The 25,797-nt window shown below is 34.6% G+C and overlaps 1 protein-coding gene across 4 annotated transcripts in view; it reads left to right on the top strand.

The window, feature by feature from the left end:
- The window catches only part of YTHDC1 (YTH domain containing 1), a 33,984-nt gene that overhangs the window by 5,860 nt on the left and 2,327 nt on the right, over nt 1–25,797 (top strand). The window contains exons 2-16 of one of the 4 annotated variants that reach the window (XM_029235228.1): nt 4,297–4,398; nt 4,766–5,094; nt 5,214–5,646; nt 10,178–10,267; nt 10,728–10,781; nt 11,352–11,446; nt 12,926–13,034; nt 13,116–13,233; nt 18,453–18,537; nt 19,528–19,694; nt 22,199–22,281; nt 23,520–23,556; nt 23,653–23,692; nt 23,796–23,858; nt 25,374–25,508. In XM_029235228.1, the coding sequence (XP_029091061.1) occupies nt 4,297–4,398; nt 4,766–5,094; nt 5,214–5,646; nt 10,178–10,267; nt 10,728–10,781; nt 11,352–11,446; nt 12,926–13,034; nt 13,116–13,233; nt 18,453–18,537; nt 19,528–19,694; nt 22,199–22,281; nt 23,520–23,556; nt 23,653–23,692; nt 23,796–23,858; nt 25,374–25,508 (1,940 nt within the window). Of the gene's footprint in view, nt 1–4,296; nt 4,399–4,765; nt 5,095–5,213; nt 5,647–10,177; nt 10,268–10,727; nt 10,782–11,351; nt 11,447–12,925; nt 13,035–13,115; nt 13,234–18,452; nt 18,538–19,527; nt 19,695–22,198; nt 22,282–23,519; nt 23,557–23,628; nt 23,693–23,795; nt 23,859–25,373; nt 25,509–25,797 lie in introns of all 4 variants that reach the window. The other 3 variants (XM_029235227.1, XM_029235232.1, XM_029235231.1) reach the window with 3 other exon arrangements.

Raw genomic sequence — 25,797 nt, 5'->3', positions numbered from 1 at the left:
TCTAGCTAACCCTTAACTGCAGCCACGTGAGAGACCCTAGTTGAGCCTCAGAACCATAATCAATAATAGTAAATTACTGTATTGTTTTAAGTCACCAAGTTTTTGGGGTAGCATGTTAAACTTACAGCAGTAGATAGTAGGAACATTTATGCATTTGTCTTATTGAGAAAAGAGGATTTTATTTTATGTGCTGGACCAGATTTTGTGTATAGTGTACCCTAGTCATTAACAAAAGGTTCAGAAGCATCAAATAACTGCCCCGTCCACCCCCTTCCCTTCCCCAAACACTGATCTTTTTATTCTAAATGCCTCTTTTCAGAGGTGAAGAAACTGGAGCTCAGACTGGGACTTTCCTAAAGATACCTAGCTCTTAAATGATGACCTGGATTTTCTTGCTTCCAAATACAAATCTCTTGCTCCTATGTATCATATTTCAGCAAATATATAAGCGATTTCAGTGGTGGAGAGAAGTAAATTAAAATGTGATCTTTTATATCAGGGTCAGATAGAAAATAATATTTTAGGCTTTGTGGGCCACATAAGGTCTTCGTCATATATTCTTTCCTTTTTTTTAAAACACAACCTTAAAAATGAAGAAACCATTTATATCTTGCCAGTCAAAAATAGGCCATGGGCTGAATTTGTCTTGCAGGTCTTATTAGTTGGCTGATACTGTGATAAAACCACAGTTAGGTTTTTGATGTCATAGACTATAATATGGATAAAAATTTGTAGACCATCAAGTGAGGATGTTATGGTTGATCTTAAAGTAAATTTAAGGTGCTATAATGTTGGTAATATGGAGCTTTCTGGTGCACTAATTTGGAATTAATCTACTAGTGCACATGACCTTTCAGTGATACTTTGTAGTTTTGTTTTCTTATATTTTGTTTAAAGATGCTTATTTTATAATAGCCAGGACATGGAAGCAACCTAAGTGTCCATCGACAGATGAATGGATAAAGAAGATGTGGTACATATATACAATGGAATATTACTCAGCCATAAAAAGAAACAAAACTGAGTTATTTGTAGTGAGGTGAATGGACCTAAAGTCTGTCATACAGAGTGAAGTAAGTCAGAAAGAGAAAAATAAATACTGTATGCTAACACATATATATATGGAATCTAAAGAAAAAAAAGGGTTCTGATGAACCTAGGGGCAAGACAGGAATAAAGACACAGACATAGAGAATGGACTTGAGGATATAGGGAGGGGAAAGGGGTAAGCTGAGACAAAGTGAGAGAGTTGACATATATACATTGACATTGACATATATACACTACCAAATGTAAAATAGATAGCTGGGGGGAAGCAGCCGCATAGCACAGGGAGATCAGCTCCTGCTTTGTGACCACCTAGAGGGGTGGGATAGGGAGTGTGGGAGGGAGACGCAAGAGGGAAGAGATATGGGGATATATGTATATATATAGCTTATTCACTTTGTTATACAGTAGCAACTAACAAAATGTAAAGCAATTATACCTCAATAAAGATGTTAAAAAAAAAAGATGATTTTAATGTCCCCCATCTGATTTAACCGTAAATTTAGAAAGCCTGAACCCTAGACGTGTGAATTTGCTCGACTTGAATTTCTGAGCTTCTATTTCTTTATCTGCAGAGTATTGGATCTAAAACATACCTTGTGTGCGTCATGTATGATATGTGTGAAAGTGATAAAATGTTAGAAAAGCAAGTATTGATTAATATTTTAAAATTTTGTAGATGCTTTCTAAAACTGCAACCAATCTTTGAATTTGACTAATAAAATTATTTGTTAAAGCTTTTTAAGACAGTAATACCCTTTTTATAGGGAAACCATGATTTAGGCATGTCTGAAATTTAAATTGATTAATTAACCTGCACAGTTATTTCATTCTGTGTTTAGCATGTCTGGATTTAGCATGTATAAAAGTTCATGTGAATGTTCAGGCTTTTGAAGTGGATATTTCTAATCAAGAACTAGTATTTCATGAAAAGATTTGTGTAGCACTGTATTTACTTAATTGCCTATTTTGCTGTCCTAGTTGTATTTTTTTTCTTTTGCTTCTACAGATATCTTATTTTTCAAGATCTGTTGGACCCACTTTTTACTGACTAGAGAGCTTTGACCTAAGAATCATTGAATATCTGAAAAACTTGGGTTTTAAAAAATCAAATAGTATGTTTTTATTTTTTATTTACAATATAACGTCCAAAAATTGTGTTTGCCACCATTCAGGTCTTGAGGGAATTTCCTCAGTGAAAACATGAACCCAGAGGATGAGAGAAGCCTTTTTGGTTGGCATATCTTGATTTTCAGTACCATTTAAGAAAATAAGTAAATAAAAATGATAACAGTCTGTATAGTATATATTCATTTTAGAAAAATGGTAAAGTACAGAAAAGCATTCTTACCACTCAAAGAAATCAGTTACGATGCTATTCCAAGCATAGGTAATTTTCAGTGTTTGTTTTTAATTTTTATTGGGGTGTAATTGATTTACAATGTTGTGTTAGTTTCAGGTGTACAGCAAAGTGAATCTGTTATACAAATACATATATCCACTCTTTTAGATTCTTTTCCCATATAGGCCATTGCAGAGAGTTGAGTAGAGTTCCCTGTGCTGTACAGTAGGTCCTTATTAGTTATTTTATATATAGTAGTGTGTATGTGTCAGTGTTATTAAGTAGCAGCAGTGACTCCAAGCACAGAGGAAGATACATTGTTACCTTTTGCATATCCTGTGTAACCTTGCTTTCCTTCTTCTTATGCCTACATTATCTGTTTTAGTTCTCTTGAGTCACTGATTTCTGTCCCTCTTGGGATATTTGAACTCCATCTAACCTGTTCATAGACCTCAGGTTAATAATCCTTGCTATAATTTTAGTGGGCTTTCCTTTTTGGCTGGAGCTGGGATACAGTTGTCCTATCTCATCAGTTTTTATGATTTTATACCTCTCTTTACGTCACCTTAGATTTGGAAAGATATTTTTTGATGCCAGGATATTTAGTGTTCAAAACATTTACCATTAGCTTTAGTGCCTTATTTGAAAAAAAAAATCAGTTTAAAGTAGTAAATACATAGTTGCATGTATTTCTAAGACTTATTTTATCCAGTTGGACTGGGTTGGGGGTAGGGAAGGTGATGGGGTAATAAAAGTGAGTTCTAAATTTTCACGATCATTGACTGTATCAATTACAGTCAATAGTTTCCTTGTCTGAACAAGTTATACTTTTATAGTCCATGCCAGCAGCCTCAAATGTTTTTCATTTGTGTACCCCATCAGTAATTTTCTTCTTTTAACTTACTTGGACATTATTTCAGACAAACAGGATAGCTGTAAGGATAGTACAAAGAATTCTTTTGCTTTTCAGCCACGTTCCACAAATGTTAACATTTTTACCACATTTGTCTTTCTGACTCATTCTTTCTCCCTCTTTTGTCAGTTGTAGACATGATGCTTCTTTGCCCCTAAATAGTTAAGTATGTATTTCCTAAAAAGTAGAATTCTCTTTTACTTAACTGTAGTACTATCAAAATCAGGAAATTGACATTGATACTTGTAATCTACAGACCTTGTTTAGATTTCATTAGTTTTTCAGTTGTCTCAGATAATGTGCTGTGTCAGTTATTGTATCTTTTAGTCTCCTTTAATCTGAAGTATTTCCTTAGTGTTTGTATTTCATGAATGAACTGTGACATTTTTGGATGCCTCTAAATTTGGGTTGGTTTGATGTTTGTTTACTCGTATAGGTTTAGGTTTTGCATAGGAATATCACAGAATTTTTCTATTCATAGTGCATCATTCCAGGGGTTCCATGTTGTTGATTTGACCCACTGCTAGTGATGTTAATCTTGATTGCTTGGTTAAGCTGGAGTGTGCCAGATTTCTCGACTGTACAATGGTAATAAGTATTCTGCCCGGAGTACACAATCTTTGATAAATGTATGTTTATTTAAAAATTATACACATGTATTTTTATTATTGTGCACATTTTAAAGCAGGCACAAACATTAGACATTAAAGGATGAGCTACAAATACAGAAGGTCTCACTTTTTCTTTTTGTACCCCAGTATATCCTTTCATACCTTATGGGTTATATACTCCTGGCTTTGTAGACCAGAGCTGTGCATCATATCCTTTACTTTATATCATTTTATAGGAATTATTCTTGTGTCTTGATCCTGAAATAAAAGCTCCTTGAAGGTTATGTTCTCATACTTCCGTAGCCTCAACACAGTAAGTACTCAGAAATAAATGCTTAATGTTAATGATTTTTCCCTGTTACTTTTTAATCTTTTGCTTCCAGATGGAGAACTTAATGTTCTAGATGATATTTTGACTGAAGTACCAGAACAGGACGATGAACTCTATAATCCAGAGAGTGAACAAGATAAAAATGAGAAAAAAGGTATGTAAGATTTCTATTTTTGTTAAAATAGCAAAGTAGAGATCAAATTCTTAAGAAAGAGTCTTTGCTTTTGTACTTGTTCCTTGAGGCACTTACCACCAAAAGCACAATCATAAGAAGCAGTGGTACCCAATTCCATGTGAATGAGAGTAATATATTTTTTTCCAAACGTGTGAAATGTCTCATGTATTTATTCCAGTGTTTGAAAGCTGTGTTTTCTTTATGATTAACTTTGGAGTAAAGGTATTTCAGAAAACATTTTAAAGAAGTGAGGCTTTCATTCTCTTATATATTTACCTGTTAAACTTTGGTGAAATAAGTCTAATACCCAAATTCTTATATATATATTTTTCATTGTATTTTTAAGGTTCAAAAAGAAAAAGTGACCGAATGGAATCTACTGACACAAAGCGACAAAAGCCTTCTGTTCATTCAAGACAATTGATTTCTAAGCCACTGAGCTCATCAGTTAGCAATAACAAAAGAATGGTTAGTACAAAAGGAAAGTCAGTCACAGAGTATAAAAATGAGGAATATCAACGATCTGAAAGAAACAAACGTCTAGAAGCTGATCGGAAGATTCGTTTGTCAAGTAGTGCCTCCAGAGAACCTTATAAGAGTCAATCTGAGAAAACATGTCTGCGGAAAAGGGATCCTGAAAGGAGGGTCAAATCCCCTACACCAGATGGTTCTGAGGTAGTAAATATTATTGCAGATATAATACAGAAAGCAGTTCTTTTTGAGGCTAGAACTATTTATTCACTCTGACCTTGTCTGTTATATGACTGCTGATTCCCTTTTTCTTTAAACATCAGAGAATTGGGCTTGAAGTGGATAGACGTGCAAGCAGATCCAGCCAGTCTTCCAAGGAGGAAGTGAACTCTGAAGAATATGGCTCTGACCATGAGACTGGCAGCAGTGGTTCTTCTGATGAGCAAGGCAACAATACTGAGAATGAGGAGGAAGGGGTGGAAGATGTGGAGGAAGATGAAGAAGTAGAAGAAGATGCAGAGGAAGATGAAGAGGTGGATGACGATGGAGAGGAGGAAGAGGAGGAAGAAGAAGAGGAAGAGGAGGAGGAGGAGGAAGAGGAGGAGGAGGAAGAAGAAGAATATGAACAGGATGAGAGAGACCAGAAGGAAGAGGGAAATGATTATGACACCCGGAGTGAGGCTAGCGACTCCGATTCTGAATCTGTTTCCTTCACGGATGGGTCTGTCAGATCTGGTTCAGGAACCGATGGATCAGGTACTAATTTTTATATGTAAAGGTTTGTCTTTTTTTTTTTTAATTGTTTTTTTTCTTTAACATGTTTAAATTGAATTATAAAATTTTTGAGGCAATGGGGGGGATGTTAGTAAGACTGTCCTGTGATTTTTTTTTTTTAATAGCGTGCTTTTGAGTATTATAAATGTACTTGAATAAGATTTACATATCTTAGTAAAGGCATTTCCCAGCTACAAATTGATTGTATTATAAATACACTAGTCTGATTATCTATAAGGAAATGTATTTGAGGTTTTAATGTTATAAATTCTTAGATTTCCATACTAGTCAACAACAGCTTATTTAAACACTGATGTACTTGAAGTATATTCATATGGAACCTGTCTGCTAGGTATTAAAATATTTTCATGTTAAATGCCTCTAGATTTCCATCATGTGGCAACAGAAACCAAAATAACTTTCTTTTTCTCTTGGGAGCACAAACTTTTCTTTCATTTTTGTACCTGTGGGTTGACTGACGGGCAGGGTCTCCAGAGGGCTGGGTGTAAAGGTACCAGATGGAAAATAAGAGTATAAAATTATTGTGGAGAGACTGGGTAAGAGGCATCTTGGGTCATTCCTTCAATGCTACATGCCCTGCCACTTTATCTGACCCATGAGACTTGAATATGAGAATGGTAGGTAGTTGCAGTCATTAGACTGAGGGAGCCCTCTTTTGGGGGGAAGTTCAGAGGGTAGAGCAACGAGAGGCCAGGGTACTTAGAGACCGCTGGTCACTCTGTGATGATTATACTCATGGCTGTCTTATGTGAAGATGCAGCATCGATCTCCTACATAGGCCAAATGTACTAAATATTGGAATACAAGAAAAATTCTATTCTTTTGATATATATGATAGTTAAATGTCATTATTATAGAATTTTATCATTTTAGTGTAGTACGTTGTTAGTAAATCATATTTTTGATATAGTGTAAATGATAAGAGCAAATGACCAGGTATTTTCTAATTGGCAGCTGAAGTGCTTCTAGCCTTTTGCTCACTAGAGTTCTAGGTTTGGGAGTTTAGATAGGTTTTGACAGGGGGCTAAAGAGTTAAACTGAATAGATGAGTAGTTGGGTTTGATATAAAAAAAAAACTTGTGGAATCTTTAATTCTACTATCCCATCATACTTTTTGCAAATTGATGGGATATACGTTTTGTAATTTATGATAATGGATAGAGAACAAAAATTGCATTGGCAATATGAATGAATGTTCATTTATTGTGGAGAATGTGTCAAACCTGTAAAAGTAGGGAATATTTTATTATAGGAATCTTCTTTTTGGTGTCCCTGTTAAGAACGATATTTCTTAGACTTGAACGTTTATCCTGTTTAAGTCAAACGAGGGAGACATATAAATACGTAGGGCCTGAAATAATGTATATTTTTAATAAGTTCCTAGATGCTGATACTTAACAAGATACTTATTCATACTTTATGTTTTTTGTGGATTAGACATTTCAGATTGAATGGTAGCCAATAGTTTTATAAAACCTGGATATTAAAACTGTTAAGAGACTTACTGTTATAAAAGAGATACCTGCCTGGAACTCTTACTTTCCATATTAAAGAAAAATTTGTGGCTTTTCTTTGGAAGAGCTCTTATGTGGAACATTTTTTAAAGACTGTATTTAGTATGCAGGACATTATTATTTTTATTTTGGAGTGGTTTCTCTTTGTAATGTGTGAGAGAAAAACGGTGTGGATCTGGAACTCCACCAGAGGTAAAAAATGTTTTTAAAGATTTTTAAATACAAGGGATCACAGTTTAGTTTTTGTGTCTTGAATTTTCTAGATTCCAGTTTATTTTACCTTATTTTTTCTCAAAATTTCAGTAATTTCCTTATAAAAGTGACACACTTGGTGGTTGTTAAAGGTTTATTTGTTAGATGACTTTCTTTTTTTTTTTTTTTGCGGTACGCGGGCCTCTGGCTGTTGTGGCCTCTCCTGTTGCGGAGCGCAGGCTCTGGACGTGCAGGCTTAGCGGCCATGGCTCACGGGCCCAGCGGCTCCGTGGCATGTGGGATCTTCCCGGACCAGGGCACGAACCTGTTCCCTGCATCAGCAGGCGGACTCTCAACCACTCGCCACCAGGGAAGCCCTCAATTGTTTTTTTGACCTGAGAATAATAGTCGGGAGAGGAGATCATAAACTTAAGAGCAGTGAAGGTTATTTATACAAAAAAGATAATAAATTCTTGGAGATTTTTCATGGTAATGCTGTATTTAACATTACATAAAAATTGTTGGGCGAGATCTTCTGCTTCTATTATATTTCCTGCATCTTTTTTTTTTTTTTAAATAAATTTATTTATTTATTTTTGGCTGTGTTGGGTCTTCATTGCTGTGCGCGGGCTTTCTCTAGTTGCTGCGAGCAGGGACTGCTCTTCATTGCAGTGCATGGGCTTCTCGTTGTGGTGGCTTCTCCTTTTGTGGGGCACGGGCTCTAGGCAAGTGAGCTCGGTGGTGCACGGGTTCTAGAGCGCAGCCTCAGTGGTTGTGGCGCATGGGCTTAGTTGCTCCGCGGCATGTGGGATCTTCCCAGACCAGGGCTTGAACCCGTGTCCCCTGCACTGGCAGGTGGATTATTAACCACTCCACCACCCGGGAAGTCCCTGCATCATCTTTGTGAGATTCTTTTAGTACTTAGAACCGTAAAGTATTATTTTTAAACAGCAGCAAGAGATGTATTACCTTTGTCATCAATTTATAATGCTTAGATCCCTAACTGTTCAAAGAGGAAAAGAATAAAAGAAACATGCTAGAATTTTTGAAAGAAATAATTAAAAAAATTTTTTTAAACAGTTATTTTTCTAATCTCTTTCATGTACCTGTCATACTCATTGATTCAGTGAATTCAGTTCCTTCTGTGTGCCAAACACTATATAAGAATGTGTAGTCAGTGAACAAAACAGACATAGATGAGAAAGAGATTTGGGATATGACAAAAACTCCTGTTATCTGTTTGGGCGAGATTCTCAGTCATTTTATACTAAAAGGCTTCAGTCTATTCTCTTGAAGTCTTATAGTTTACCCTGAGGGAGAGGATTTTAAAACTTAAAGGTCAGGTATCATTCAAGGCCAACAAGCCTGTAAATAAATGCTTTTCTCTATAGCTAGTTATATAAATTTCATTATGTTCCCAAGTTGCTAGCTTTAAATGGGCCTGGCTTTGAAGTTGTGCCAATATGTACTGCTTTGCCTTTCCTTTTTGCCTTAAGTTAGGAAAATCAGCATCATTTACAAGCTTCTTGTTAACATTTATTTGCAGAAGGAATTAGTAGTAAATTACAAAGGGAAAAATGCTTAAATTAAAAGAAAAGGAACTTTTGTCCTTGGAGTTTTCCATCTTAAACTAGTTTAAACCTAGAATCCCCTTTCAAGAATAGAAGTAAAATATCTTTTCTATTCTCTTGCTCATGGCTTGTACTTTCAAGTTAGAAACTAGGTTCTGCCACTCAGGAACTGTGGGACCCTAGCCAAGTTGCCTAACCACACCACTAAGTTGAGGTTTCCTTTTCTGTAAATGAGAATAATGGGTATTATGTATCTCATGAGTTTGTTATGAGGATTAAGGGAAATAATTTATTTAAAGCTTTTAAAATAGGAGTTTGTATGAAAGATCATTTGTTATTTTTCAACATTCTGTTAACTTTTATAAAAATAAGTATATGCATTTTCTCCCATCATATTCCTTCTAGCTGAAAAGTAAAGGTGCTTATAGTGGTGTAATTAAAATACCAACAGAGACAGGAGAGTCTAATTCCATTTTAGGCCCTTATTTATATGCTTCCAAATTAAGCCTGAAATGGTTCTTACAGGTAATGCAAACCTCTTCTGTCTACTGAAGATTCCCAGCTTTTTAATAGAAATACATAGACTATCGCTGAGATTTTAGAGATAAATTTTAAATTGAATTTGAAAATAAGCAGTAATTCAGGAAGGAAGTGGTCAGGAAGAATGGAATTGAAGATACAAAAGCAAGCAGTGGCAACCAGAAGGGAGTCGCTAATTTACTATAGTGTAATTAAAAAAAAAAAAAATTGAAAGGCTTTGGGTTCTGGGGTTCATCAGACATCTAAGATAGAATCAGAGTTGGAATTGTGATGAAGAATGATAGTATACTTTTTAAAAAGAGGACTTAAAACAGTGGTACTTGGTTCATAGAAGGGAACACCGTAAATTTAATTGAAAGAAAAGTTGTGTTTGCTTTGCAGAATTTTTTTCTCTTTTAAAACTTTAAGACCTTTTATATATAGGATAAGTAGTTCTTAATTATAGCTGTGTATTTTTATTTGATTAAAGTTGGTAGGAGAAATAACAAAATGTCCTTAGTATTTGAACAGTGTCTGAATTGGAACATCTTAGGAAATTGAGGGGGTCAGGAAGGATTAGTAATGAATAATGCTTAGGGATTATGCAAAATCCAGATGCATGATGATAGATTCTTGTTTGACTAACGGTACCTATATTGTAATGTTTTTAAGAATCTTGTCTGAATTCTTTTTTAGATGAGAAAAAGAAGGAAAGGAAGAGAGCTAGAGGCATATCTCCTATTGTTTTTGATAGAAGTGGAAGCTCTGCATCAGAGTCATATGCAGGTATTCTCATTTTATTTGTGATCATATCTGACTGATTATAATGTAATCTGCTGTAAAAAGTGTGTGGAGGCAGTAGTTTAGCGTGAACTTGTTAATATTCATTAGTATTGATTTCTGGCATGTTCAGTGTAATAAATCTAGAGGAAACTAAGCTTTTTCTTATTATTTTAATCCTGTTCTGTTACTGCTTAAGTGGAATTTCACTTTTTTTTTTCTTGGAAGATGATGATTCAGTGACTAGTTTTCTGAGTGAGAAACTGTTCAAATATTTTTAAAAACATCCAAACAACCCAAAAAGCAAAACACTCGTACACATTGAGAAGTATTTTTTTTTGTGTGTGTGGGTGCGCCAGGAAGAATAATTTGTCTTGAATGAGAACTTTATGTGACAAGACTGTAGAAATTTTGTCTTATCTCTATTAAAGCTCAATCTGAACAAATGTACTTTGGCTAAATACAGGTTCAGAAAAGAAGCATGAGAAATTATCATCTTCCGTTCGTGCTGTCCGAAAAGGTATCATTTAAATTTGAAATTGTTTTCATTGCATGCTTCCTTAAAAGTCATTATTTTGCCTTATTGGTTCTCCATTAATAGTTGGTTTTAATGTAGTAATGTTCTGATATATTACATTAAGGGAAAAAAAGTAATTTAGTCTTACACAGAGCTCCATGTTCACTTCTTACTGGGTATCTTTCAGAACAGTAGCAGACATTTTAGGACATCTTAACAGTTTTTGGACAGAGTGGATGGTATATATATTTTAGTAGCATAATGGTCTATTAGTAAATTTTAAATGATTAATGTGATAAAGATCTATAAAATTTATAGCCATTTTCACACTTAAAAAATATGGATCTGATATATTAGAACATTACTATATTAGGTTTGCCTTCTTGCAAAATGCTGGTGTCTTTCTTAGCTTTGCTTTATTATGTGTTGTGGCTTAGCTTTCTAGGTTGAATGGGTGATTATGAATTTAAAAAGTTTAGCTGGGTTTTGGAGGGCTGATTTCAGTTAGTACAACTTATATCCCTCTGTGTGATAATGGCCTCTGTTTAATCAATTTGGATTTCTTTTTTTCAGATCAAACCAGTAAACTCAAATATGTCCTACAGGATGCGAGATTTTTTCTCATAAAGAGTAACAACCATGAGAATGTGTCCCTTGCCAAAGCTAAGGTATTAGCATCAGTTCTGTTGAAATATCCTAATCTTGAAAATTTAAATGTGAAGGTGGACTTGAGTATCACTTGAGTACATGACATACTGTAATTTTCATTAAAGCTTTAGAGATCCATAGTCCAGTTGCCATGTAGGGTCTGCTGTTTTGACTGGTTAGGCAACCTAGTAGTAATTTGAGTTTTCTTTTAAATCTTTTGAAGATGAGTTTAGAATTTAAAATATTCAATATTTGAAGAATATATAATTATACGTTGCACTGAAAAAGCCGTGTTTCTTTGGATTTTTGTGTTTCTATACTCAATTGCTAGTTTATTATACTAATAAATTTTATAAAGTTTTTTTAGTTAACCAGTTTTGTTTTATATTGCTGCTTGTTTTACACCTTGAGATTTTCTTGAATTCTTTTCCGGGGAGTTTCTTTTACTTTTAGAAGTAAGATCACTTGGATTTAGAAGAAAAGGGAAGAGTTAGTTTTAGTTTAAAGCCCCACCCTGGGCTTTACAAAAGGGATATGCCCAGTTGCTATAGGATGTCGTAAGGTTAATTTTTTAAAAAATGTTTTTGTTACAAAAATGCATCTACTTTTTATACCAACTATTCTATTTGTATTTTTGTTTTAAGAGAGTTTCTACTGACTTTGAGAAAGTTAAAACTAAAACTAAGCATTTTTTAAACTATATTTCTAACTTAAGTTGAGGGTTACCCACTAAATTTTACAGATGGAAGGAATAATACACTAAATAGTGGAGGTTTATTCTGTTCTTTAGCTGGAGTGGATTTAGGCAGAAGTAGTTAAGCACCTAGTGAGAATGAGGTCTAGTATGTATCAGCAGATTAAACTGAATTAGAGGTTCTGGTTTACATTACCATTCCTGCCTCTTAATCTTTCATGATCAAAGAATTGTTTAAAATGCTTTGGAAATAATAACTATGTTCCAGCTCAACATAAAACACAGGTCTCTTCAGTCAAACTATTGATACATGAAAATTTGAACTTAAATAGAAAGAAGAGAGAAATGCTAGAAACTTGACAGAAATTCTTCACTTATGGATTTATTAACATGATCATTTTAAATTATTTGGTTAGTCACAGTTTTTAAAGAAAAAAATGTACACATTGTGATTCACCTTCAAACAAAATGTTTTTACCACAGTAAATGGTTCTGATTTTAAATTGTAGGTGATTGTTTTTATTATCTAAAATTCTAGCCCATATGATTTGATTGCCCCCTGTCCCCATGTGTTTACTAGTTGTTTTAATGATTTTGTTAAGGTTGGTAATTTTCTCCATATTTTTCCCAAGTTTTTAATAGATTATTCCATTATTTTGACATACATTATTCATAAATGTCCTATGAATAAATAGGACATTTATTCATTATAGCTTATTGGTAACCTTGGTCTTCTGCAAATGTAATTGGAAACATAAAAGATTTACATTAATTTCAATCTTTGATCTTTACATCATTTATATAGGGTGTATGGTCTACACTGCCAGTAAATGAGAAGAAATTAAATGCTGCATTCAGATCTGCAAGGAGTGTTATCCTAATATTTTCTGTGAGGGAGAGTGGAAAATTTCAAGGTAAGAGTAAAAATAATTTGGATATGTAAAAACATTAATTATATTTGCATCTATATATTATGTTGTGATTTATTCCCCTAGGATTTGCAAGACTTTCTTCAGAATCACACCATGGAGGATCTCCTATACATTGGGTACTTCCAGCAGGAATGAATGCTAAAATGCTGGGAGGCGTCTTTAAAATTGACTGGATTTGCAGGTAAATTACACACTTCAGTGTAGATAATTAAAGTTGCTCTTGTTTTGAATGGGCTACCCGTTGAGAATAATGTTAAAACTCCACAGTTATTTAGTTTTAATTTATTATTCTAATTATTTTCCCCCTTATTTTGGTGTCATTCCTAGGCTGATTGGGATCTATAGAGTTTATTTAACAATGTTAAAAGTAAAAGTAACATTAATATGCTTAGATTGTATTGTTCACCACCTTTATAATGTAATGTAGAATGCATAGGGCAAAGATTTATTTAGTCAAGAGTTTTATGTATTTCATTTGTTCTCTGCATTAGTATTATGGCAGTAAATTTACAAATCAGACAGTTGCTTATGTTATTAGCACATGTTTATGTTTAGTGATTTAACATGCCATTTTATTACTGTGGAGTGGGAAAATAGTCACCCTTTGGCCTGGCTAATATAACATTTTGGAGGTGACTAATTTAGTTGTGAACAAGTAGTGTTTAAGGAAGTTAGCAAATCATGTTAGTTGGCATTGTGACCTTTTGAAACTGCAGTAGTTAAGATTTAAATGTTTGGGTTTAAATCTGAGTTATTTACCACTTTTTTTGTCCTTACTGAACGATTGTACATTGTTTTAAAAAAATGATTAAAGAAGTCAATTTAGATGATACAGAGAGACTTAACACTTCAGCAAATGGATAGTCTCTTGTCGAGAACTGCAAAATGGGGCAGAAGGCAGAAAGCTTTTATAGGATAAATAGTAAAGAATAAGAAACAGACAAATAAGAAAATATCTGATTAGATGGGGCCACACAGTCAACCTTCTTTGGGATGAGGAAGCCCAGAGTTGGCTTGGCATTTGGGGATTGACTGACTGGATATATTGCATTTCTGGTCAAGTGGAGCATTTACAGGGACATGAAAGTTATCTAAGTTTCAGTTTGCTGGCTTAGCACCTTGGACAGGAGTGGCTCCATCTTGGGCTTAGAAAGCTATTTCAACAATATGAAAAGCTAATTATTTAAGTGAACTTTATATGGCATGCACGAATCTACTACCTGTAAAATTAACTTTAGCTAAATAAGAATTACCTGAAAGGGACCATATGGATTTTTTTGTATCATTAAGTCGGCTTAGGTGGATTTTTGATGAGGATAGAGGAATTGGATAAGAAAGAAAAATGCTGTTCATATTCAGAAGGCAGAGTAGCACAAAGAAGAGACATGAAATCAGAAACCATGGGGTGGGGGGTGTGAGTGGGGTGTGTGGATAGGATAGGGAACCACCTTTTTAATAAAGCAGATAGTCATTAAAGAGAAGAACAAAAGGCAAAGATGGGTAGTAATGTGGGCCAGCCTAAGGAGTTAATAAACCTTTGCTGTGGGACAGTGAGGAACTATGAAAATGGGCAGTGATACAGTAGAGATAGTGTATTAGGTTGATGTTTAATAGAGTAGCAAAAAGCTATATGCGCATATAAATATATCACCATTATTCATCCCGTAATTACTTTTTTTAAAAATAAATTTATTTTTATATTTGGCTGTGTTGTGTCTTCGTTGCTGCAGGCGGGCTTTCTCTAGTTGGCGGCTAGCAGGGGCTACTCCTTGTTGCGGTGTGCGGGCTCCTCATTGCGGTGGTTTCTCTTGTCGTGGAGCGCGGCCTCTAGGCGCGCAGACTTCGATAGATGTGGCACTTGGGCTCAGTAGTTGTGGCTTGCAGGCTCTAGAGCACAGGCTTAGTAGTTGTGGCGCATGGGCTCAGTTTCTCTGCGGCTTGTGGGATCTTCCCAGACCAGGGTTCGAACCCATGTCCCCTGCATTGGCAGGGGGACTCTCAACCACTGCGCCACTAGGGAAGCCCCCTGTCATTACTTTCTATAGGGAAAAATTAGAAGCAATCTAAATTCTCTCATAGGAAATTGGTTAAGTAAATTATGGTTTGTCACTTAAATGTAATACACAAAAATAATTGTCCATGTAATAACATGGAAAGATACAACAAATGAAAGGATAATTATAATGTTGGAATGCATTGTTAGGGTGGTGAGACTATAGATGATATTCCCATACTCTACTGTACCCAGGGTTTTAAAATATAGATTTATAGTTCTTAATTTCTAAAGTTAAATCATAATCAAAATTATAAAATTTAAAAATCTGGTGGCAGTTTATAGGGAAGACAAGGTGCCAATTATTTCTTAGCAGAGATAGACATTTTTACTTAATTTTTTGGATGGATAACTGTAAAGGCCAAAGGAGAGATTTGTTAAGTCTATGGTTTAATGACTAGAAACATTATTGGTGTCACCTGCATCAGTAGTATCTGATTATTAAAATGCAGAATCGTTACATGCACCTCAAACCTGTAGGCACACCGGAGTTTAAAACTAGATGGTGTATGGTAGCAGATAGGAAAGGAGGCATTAAAAAGTGACATAAGTTGCTGCTGGGAGTTAGATCAAAGTAAGGCTAAAATCTATACAATGTCATTCAACCAGAATTAAATCTACTGACTATATTGTATTTTAACCTCACCCCTTTCTTGTCCATTCCAGATAACCCATTTCTCTTTTCTTTCATGGTTTCTCGATATTATTCCTTTTAGTTTTAATGACCAAAACAGCTGTCAGTACGTAAGAGCCTCTGTACAGTTTCATGTTCTTTTGTTAAATATGCCCCATTTTCTAAGCTCCTTAAGTCAGAGAATCACTGCCATGTTACCTAGGGTACTCACAGTAAAGACAGTCATCTCTAGGCTTTTTCATTACATGTCTGCTCAAAAGCTGATTTTTAGGATGCCTGCTCTATAATTGTGATGACCACAGATGTGCAGTTCTCTTAGTCTTAATCTAAGCCCTGTTTTTCCTAAGGCCTCATAGTTCTCTGTGCTTTTCAGTCTGGGATTAATTTGTCGAAACAGTGGGCAGAGGTCTCTAGAATCTAGTTAGAACCAGTGCCACCAAAGAATTTTAACCCTAAGTGACTCAAACTGCTCAACATATGCCTTTTTTTTGGACCTAGCGTATTCCATTGCTAATGTTTAAATAACAGTGGTAACTCTGTACAATAATAATTTGTAACCGTCCTGCACTTTTGTAGTTGTAGGTTATTTATTCCTTTACGTAACCTTTTTTTAACTGGCAACTGAGAGGAAAAATCTGAGAAGCTATTAAAGTACAGTTTTAACTATAGATCTGCATCTGGATATTCTAGGCTTTTGGTATGGACTTATTCTAGCTTAATGATAGTCTCTTTCCCCCTGCCTTCCCTGTAAAGGGTGTGTGTGTGTGTGTGTGTGTGTGTGTGTGTGTGTGTGTATGTAGATACATACACACATATTTTTATGTATGTATATACACTATTGAACCACTCTTGATGTGTGAGGTAAGATGTCTTTAAGGTGAGGAATCCAGTAGTAGTACCTAGTAGGCATTTCTGTACACTCTGCCCATTTCTCCCATACATTCACATCACCACCACCACAGATCATGCCACCTTGATACTTTAATTTTAGATATACTTCTCTCTTCCTGTAAATGTCGAAATATTTTCTGAGGTTTAAAAATAGTTGTGTAAAATTTGGGAGTTTAATATTCATCTTTAAGAAAATTCACATAAGGTTAGAATAAATGGTTATATAGCTGGTCCACTGGACCAGGTTATTTGCTTGTATTTTTTCTTCTCCATTATGTCTTTGCTCAGGTCCTTTTCATTGCTTCAGATGTAACCCTGCCTTACCTCTCTACATACGGCTTTTCCTGAGTCATTTTTCTTTCAGGCTTATCCCATATGCCACCTTTTCCAGGAAGCATTTTCTGATTGTTTTTTCTTTCTTTCCAAAATAGATATGACCATGCACATTAAAAACAAAACTTCTGTACTCTATTTATGGTACCCATCCTTTTACAAAATAATTGTGTGTGCTTGTTTACTCTCTGATAAAAGCTGTGGAAGAAAGGTTAGGAATGCAAGCTCTTTATTTTATTCATCTTTGTATGTCTTTTGAGCAGTTTCATTTATATTGTATATATGTGTATATATATAACCTTTAATTAAAGCATTTATTTAATTTGGTATTACTTTATGCACAAGTAGATGAAACCTTATTGAATGATGTTAATTTTCGATTTTTTTTTTTGACAAGTACTTATGTGTCACGTTTGTGTTCAGTGTTGTGCTGGGTTGATAAAGAACTATAAAAATACAGGGTATCTTTTTTTAACTTGGTGAGACCATTTTGCCCTATGGCTCAGCTTAGAGCCAGAGTTTGTTTAAATTATTTAGGTATAGCACTGTAGTGTAAGTGAAGGGCATAATTAATACATGCAAATATAGGAATTTATGAATAAAAACATTTGTGTTGTCAAGAGCCATTCCATGTGTGGTGGGGAGTATTGCCTTATCAAAAGGAGGGAGGACATTTGAATCTGGGAAAGCAGCCCTGAACCAAGGATAGGGGGCATGTATTTTCATTTGGTATTAACTGCCTGGTTAAGCTTCATCTCTTTGTGATCAGTTATTAAAAAATACAAGATTTTTAGGGGCTTCCCTGGTTACGCAGTGGTTGAGAATCCGCCTGCCGATGCAGGGGACACGGGTTTGAGCCCTGGACCGGGAAGATCCCACATGCCGCGGAGCAGCTAAGCCTGTGCACTACAACTACTGAAGCCCGCATGCCTAGAGCCTGTGCTCCACAATGAGAGAGGCCACCGCATTGAGAAGCCCACTCATGGCAACGAACAGTAGCCCCCACTCACCACAACTAGAGAAAAGCCCGCGCGCAGCAACAAAGACCCAATGCAGCCAAAAAAAATATATAAATTTATTTTTTAAAAAAATACAAGATTTTTAGTACACAGAAGCAAGAAATATGCTAAACATTTGATATGTTATTTCATATGCAGACTGCTTAAAACAAGTATGAAGAAGGTGGTGATATCCTTGTTTATAAGATGAAGAAACTCAGGCGAGAAGCTGAGAGATAGCTGGGATTAAACCCCAAACTGTCTTGGTTTCAAGCTCATTATCTTAAGCATATTGTTTAGCTTTTTAAAATTTTGAGAACACCTGAGAATGTGGAAAGAGTGTGTCTCTGAAGGGGGCTCCCTTTCTGGGGAATAAGCTCTATCAGTCTTAAATTTTAGTCATATTTAAATCATGATTAACATAGGAATTCACTACTAAAGTAGTATAAGGATTCTGCAAAGTAATATAATTAATATTCCTTTGTATTTAGGCGTGAATTACCCTTCACTAAGTCGGCTCATCTCACCAATCCTTGGAATGAACATAAGCCAGTAAAGATCGGACGTGATGGACAGGTTTGTTGTTTTAATTGATTCTTTAAAAAACATATATTTAATCAACACTTTTAGAGATCTTTATTGAAGGATATTATAAAACCATTTTTGATTGAATTTGTGGGAAAGATTAAGGGAAAATATTCTTATTTGGAGTTTGTGATTACTGTGATTTTGATTGATTAATCTGACTTCCGTTAATGTTGAAAGGTAGCTTTATATGGTACTTCATTAATACAATTGAAGGAAAAGTTTTCAAAGAGAATTGGCATGATTTTTACATGCTTTTTCATTATGTTATTACTGTTTGACAGATTCTGAACTTTGTATAATATATTTTAGAAATGCCATTTAATGTCTTTGCTGAAGTTTTCTGAGTAGAAGGAAGCTTTATGAAAAGGAGATAAGTATGTGTAGTCAGGTTTTCAAATCTGCAAATGAAATTAAAAGTGTGCCGTGACTTAAACCCAAACCTGTGAACCTTACAGTTTCTACATGTAATTTTGAACCAGGTTTTCATTGCTCCTAAGTGAAAATATTGGTAATTGAAAATAAAACTTAATTTTAAAAAGTCTGTAGATTTAGTCTGTTTTTCTAGTTATAATGTATTTAAGTGCATTTAGCAGCAATTTATTATTATGAAAATTGTTGACACACTAACACGTTTTTCCTCCACTGTATTGAGATGGATGACTTTGTCCTGATACTTCTGTGTTTTGCACAAAGAAATATTCCTTTGTTGCAGAGGGAGATTGTCACAGAGTTTTTTGTGTAGTTAACGTTGGAGATTCTACACTTTTAATTTTTCCCCTTATATAAATACGTGAAACACTTTTAAAAGGTTTTTTAGAAACCTTTCAAGGAAATTTATCGGAATCTCATACGATCATCAGCCTTGGGAAGGAAGCCTCCAAGTCAATCTGTTTTTGTTCTTGTACATCAGGAAAATACAAGTCTATTGAAAGTTTCTCCTTTTTTTTCATCTTGTAAATTACTACTTTCCTATTCTAGGAAATTGAACTTGAATGTGGAACCCAGCTTTGTCTTCTATTTCCCCCTGATGAAAGTATTGACTTGTATCAGGTCATTCATAAAATGCGTCACAAGAGAAGAATGCATTCTCAGCCCCGGTCAAGAGGACGTCCATCCCGTCGAGAACCAGTCCGGGATGTGGGAAGGTTAGAAACGTTCTTTGGACTGATAATAGGCACATGTATCAGAATAACATGATGGAGGAATGTGATTCGTCAAAAGTTTGTCCTGCGGTAAAGAAGAAAGAGAAAATCCTCAAATCAAGCTGCATGGACTAGTTTGTGGCTTCATTGAGGATTTCACATGGTCACCTTGGTCTCAGTCATTTTTCAAGAGGAAAATGGGGATCTTTCCTTATGCAGAAAAAATTATCTGCTAAAGAGTGATAACCAGTTTAGATTAGATAATAATCTGATAATACAATGTATACCATTGAAATGAGGTAGGCCTTTGTTGCTAAGAACAGGCTAGAAAGGAGGAAGAGGAGGAAGTCTTTATTTGCAAAAATTGTTAATATTTTGTAAAAAGCCTTTTCTTTCAGGTGTGTCTCTGGATAAGCCTTATCAGATATGGGACTTTTATAAAGGATCACTAATATTTTTTCAGAAGACGCCTCATTTAGAGGATAAAATATTTTAAGTTATTTTGATATTCAAGAGGAGCATTATTGGGACTGTTTCAGATTTTACCATCGTGATGTGTTAACCCCATTGTCAAATATTGTCTAACTTGTACCCAGTGAATTCACACATCTTGCTGAGCTTCTGAAAACAATAGGTTCTTTCCAAAGGGGATCAAGTGGCCCTGGGAGACCCGGCAACAAACCAAAAAGAAGGGCTGTTGCTGTGTCTGTTTACAGCTTTTCCAGATGCTGGCAGTACCTGTGGACTTAAAAGTGTTTTTTAGAGGATCGCCATGGTTATTGATCACTACTTATGAACTAAACAGCATTTTCCAGGAAAAGGGGGTTTAACTTGTTACAGAATTGGAGAAGTCTTTGCAAAGGACTGATATATGCCCTTCTACCCAACATCTTCCCCTGTATAGATTTGCATACAGCTAAATCTAAAATATTCTGCTAAAGACTGTTGGATGTGTGGTTGATGGGATGAAACCTTTGGTTAAGTTTCCTTTTGGTGGAAACATCCTGTGGTAGGTACAGATAATCCAACAAGAGTCCCCATTTCTTTGAGCTTAAGAAGGACACTGTCAAGTAGGTAGGAGGAAACCTGGCAGAGCCCCCTTATTTTTGGCCTAAAAGGACTGAGCACCAAGATGTCTTTTGAAGTTTTAAGCTAAGAGGTTTCCAGTGCAATACAGTACATACAAGTGAAGTTTTTACCTCAGTTTTGCAATGGACTGTAAACTATACTTACACTACACCTTCTCTCAAGCCTGCCAGGGCCTCCATATTTGTATGTGGCTTACAGCTTAAAGTCAGTAGTTGGACTACTTTATGAACTGTTACTATCATGTTTTATACCGGTCGTAAATGCACTCCCCAAACTACAAGAAAGCGGTATGTTTATTTTTTTAAACCAGCTTTTAATTTTCTTAGTCTTATTTATTGTAGATGCAACTGTTTTTATTCTGTTGGGGGGCTTGGGTTTGTTGCAGCTTTGTAGTTTGAGTGAACTTGTGTTGCAAAAGTTAATGAAAACAGTTGATATGCAGAGAAATAGCTGGAAAACTAGTGATACCAGGTTATTATGGAGTTCTTTACATTAAGGGTAAAAAGGTGTATTTATTATTACCTTAAAAACTTGGATTTTTGTTTTTCTTTTGTGTAGCTCTTTATTAAATGCTAAGTAAAATGAAGTGTATTTAATGATGTATTTACATTAACCATTGGGATTTATGGAAGATAGTGAAGAGTAGCCCTCTGCAGATAGTAAAGTTGTCACCTTCTAAAGAATACACTTTGAACTCGTTTTATGAACTCTGTTAAAACTCTGCCCCATTACCTGCCGGTTTTATTTTAAGGCATTGTCTCTGGAAAACATTCCCATAATTCCTAAATGTTATTAACTTTAGAAATTGGTTTTTCAAAGTATTAAGATTTTCAAAACTTTTCTGTAAAGTCACATTTAATTATCTAATTTTCTGTATGATCATGTGAAAAGTGTAATTTTGTGCAAAGCAGAAGAAAAATATTTAAGAAATTCTTAATTTTCTTTAGACTAAAATGACATTAATACATTTAAATATATAGATTTTAGAGTTACCTGTTGTGTAATGATGATAGTTTTTTTTCCCCTTTCTTTTACCTGAATGGAGACTTTATTTGGGAAAGTGTTTTGTTAAACTGGATATTTATATTAGTTTGAGGGCAGCTCATTTACTTTTGTTTAGATTACTAAAATGTGATGTACGTATTTTGAGCAGATGACTCTTTGCAAGTGCCTCGTCATAGCATGAGGATTACAGAGAATATCTATTCCAGCGATACATCTAAGGATTGGTGTATAGTAATTACTTTGAGGAATTAGAATTTAGGAATTTTAAGATATTTGCTCACCAAAAATGAGGGTGTTATTTTAAAGGAAATAATGAGCTTTTTTGTGTGCTTATTTCTGTCAGAAACACTTGCTTTGCTGTTTGTTCTCCCAGCAGTTTTTGGTTTAATTTCTAATGTGTCTAATTTGTGTAGGCGTCGACCAGAAGATTATGATATTCATAACAGCAGAAAGAAACCAAGGATTGACTATGCCCCTGAGTTTCATCAGAGACCAGGTTAATATTTTATAATCCTGCAGATATTTGACTTGAAATTATTAAACACAACAACAACACAAACGTCTATCATGGCCCTATAGTTTTAAAAGTGAGAAAACTTTAGGATGCGACTACTTAAACCTTAGGAAATTATTAATCACGTAGTAATTCCTCTTCTTTGTTAAGGTTGTTTATTCTAGTGTGACTCATTATCATAATCTGTTAATTATCTGAAATTACTAATTTATCATTATTGCACAAATGGAAACTGCACTTGTGCTTTTAAGATTAAATGTAGTTAGGGAAAGCAGTAATCTTACACTGTATTAAGCTTTTTATTCCCTTTGATACTTAGTATTTCATGTGTATACAGCTTTAAATGGAAACGGAAATAATGCTGTATTTTTCTAAATAAAAATACTTTTGACATCATTTTTTTAGAGAGGAATGGGGAATGCTTGGTTTAATCTAAAAGCAGCTTTTCAGTTAGTCTTTCCCTTACTGGAATTGAAAAAGGCAAAGTGTATTTAAGAGAAGATATTTAAAACCGTCAGTGATACACGTATAAAAATTAGGCAGTTTGGAAGTTGGTGTTAGCATTACAGCACTGTATGTGGCAAGTGGCTTGATAAGCCTTATTCTTCTCCAAAATGGGATATTCCAGAGAGTAAAATTAAATTTTTCCCCAGTAACTTGGCCACTCAGATTTTTTTACATTTTTAATTTACTGAGTACTTATGAAAAGGAGGGAGAATATTTCTCTTATTACCATGGTTCTTTCACTTATTGATAAAATGTATATATCTTCATTTTTGCAACTTTTGTTAATTTTGCTTTTCTCCCTGTACATTTGCATTTTTTAAAACTATGGTTGACTTAGCACGACTTGTGTATACTCAAGGTAGAGGTAAACATTTGTTTTAAGGAAGCCCTATTACGGTGTCCTCAAGATAATTCCTCTGCCCTTACCTTCCTTACGGTGCAGCATGAAGAAATTTCTGTCTAGCAAGAAGTGGGGTGTGAATTTAGAAGATCCATATGAAAATCTCTCTAGCAGTTTATAATTCTGTGATATCAGTAAGTTATTTAGTTACTTTTATCATGTAAGCTGAGAAGATCTGAAAGTGGAATAATACAATAATAGCATCACTATTATTTCATGGGAAGAATTGAATTGAGTGGTAAGGAAGGTTTAATTATAATGCCATAATAAAATACATATATTTGATATACTAAAATGCTTGATGTTTAAACAGGGTATTTAAAGGATCCACGATACCAGGAAGTAGATAGGTAAGTTGGGTTCACTCTTGCTTAGTTTTGAATTACATTCTTGGAACTGGTTTATGAATTACCTGAATTTAGTTTCACAAATCTTATTCCCAACAGACGGTTTTCAGGAGTTCGCCGAGATGTGTTTTTAAATGGGGTAAGCATCTCACTTTTTAAATTTAATGTACATAAAATCTGTATATGATTTATAACTTCTGGGCATTTTATTTATTTATTAACATTATCATCTTTCATTTTAGTCCTACAATGATTATGTGAGGGAATTTCATAACATGGGACCACCACCACCTTGGCAAGGAATGGTTTGTATTATTCTGTTTTTGCAAGTTATTTAACTTCATTTGCAGTTCCATACATTTTGAGTGCTTACTTGGAATATGATAGTTACAGTTACCCATTAGGAGACTTAAAATACGTATCTTTGGTGATATATACTTGCATGCTGTTTTTAAAACTAAAGGCTAATGAATGATTTGATTTATATTAATAGTACCGGCTTAATTGATGAGTATTATGATTTATTATTGTAGTGGCTAGTAGTGCAAACTCTTCAGGGTTCAAATACCTTCCCTTCTCAACTCTGACCTTGGACAAGTTTCATAATATATTTTTTTCTTATAGCTTTCTTTATTTGTAAAACTCGATAAGCATCCATTCATTCTTTGGCTCATCAAACTAATATTTAGAACCTACTCTTTGCAGGCACTGTGCTTGCTCTGGGTATATGTTGGTGAATAAATTGGACATTATGTCTATCCTTTTATGGCTTAAAATTTAATGGAATAGTCATTAATATCATTTAATGTCAACCTCAGGATTGTCAAGAAGCTAAATATACAAAATACAAGTTAAGTTTAGCATAGTGCCTGACCCTAATATTCAGTAAATTTTCTATATTAAATAAGGTTAATTAAACCTATTCCTAAACTTTAATTTTTTTCCTTTCTTTAAGAAAACTGGATATTCTTCTTAGAATATATCTTAAGGTATTGAGGATAGCTGAAGCATTAATCCCTAAAAAATAAAAAACTTGGAAGTTTAAGTAGTTCTGATTGTTTACCTTTTTTATCTTAAATGCTGCCTGTAATGTGGCATTTCCATCTGACTTTTGTTTCACTTAGTTACTCTGTACAGATAGATGAATTATGAGGTTTCTTTCCTTTAGATTCTATGAAATTAAGGAAAATATTTAATAATATTATCTTGGCACTAATTAGGGGGAGAAGTACCTTTGATTTTCCATTATTTTATAATGGCATTTAAAAGTTCATTAGCCCCTGAGTTTTTTTTTTTTTTTTTTAAGAATACATTTGTACATAGTGGTTAAGATGACTGATTCTAGAGCCAGAATGCCTGATGTTGTGTCTAACTTCCACCCCTTTACTAGCAGTGTGAGCTTAAGCAGGTTACTTAACCATTTGGTGCCTCAGTTTCCCTTTTGTAAACTAGGATTATGTAATAGTACCTATCTGTAGGGTTGCTGTGAGAATTAAATGAGCCATGTAAAGTGCTTAGGACAGTGCCTGATTCATAGTAATCACTGTGTAGTGGGGGCTCGCTGTTTTTTATTAGTATGTAAATGGTATGTATAAAAGTATAAATGTTAAATTTTGGAAGATATGTAATTAGAGAGTTTATTACACACATTTTCAACAAGCAAAGAGGGTATTTTGACGAATCCTAATGCCATCAAAGTAAATGGCTTGTACAGAGTAAATTATTTGTTTGGGATAGGTGGTTTGGATAGGGGAATTCTAAGAATGGTTTGTTTACAAGGATGTTTGGTAGATGCTTATGGAAGTGGTTTTCTTTTTTAGACTCCTTATCCTGGAATGGAACAACCTCCACACCATCCTTACTATCAGCACCATGCTCCACCTCCTCAAGCTCATCCCCCCTACTCAGGACATCACCCAGTACCACATGAAGCAAGATACAGAGATAAACGAGTAGTAAGTGAATGAGAAGGCAGAAGTGTGAGGGAACTACTTGAATTCTGTAGATAATTTGAATGTGAGGGATACCAGATTATGTTGAGTGGTAGACGGTTTCACATTCTTATTGAAGGCTGTTTTTGAAGTAATTCACAACTTGTTTTTATTAAAAATGGCTAGTTTCTTTGATTATTTAAGCAGACTATATTTGAGATTTCTGGGTCTTCAGTATAGTATTTGGGCTGAGTTTATTAAATGTTACACACACACACACACACACACACACACACACACACACACACACACA

This window comes from Monodon monoceros, unplaced genomic scaffold (assembly GCF_005190385.1).
Source record: "Monodon monoceros isolate NGI ecotype Baffin Bay Population unplaced genomic scaffold, NGI_Narwhal_1 Super_Scaffold_20, whole genome shotgun sequence".
Classification (NCBI taxonomy): Eukaryota; Metazoa; Chordata; class Mammalia; order Artiodactyla; family Monodontidae; genus Monodon; species Monodon monoceros.
This window is presented reverse-complemented; position numbering and strand designations above follow the sequence as displayed.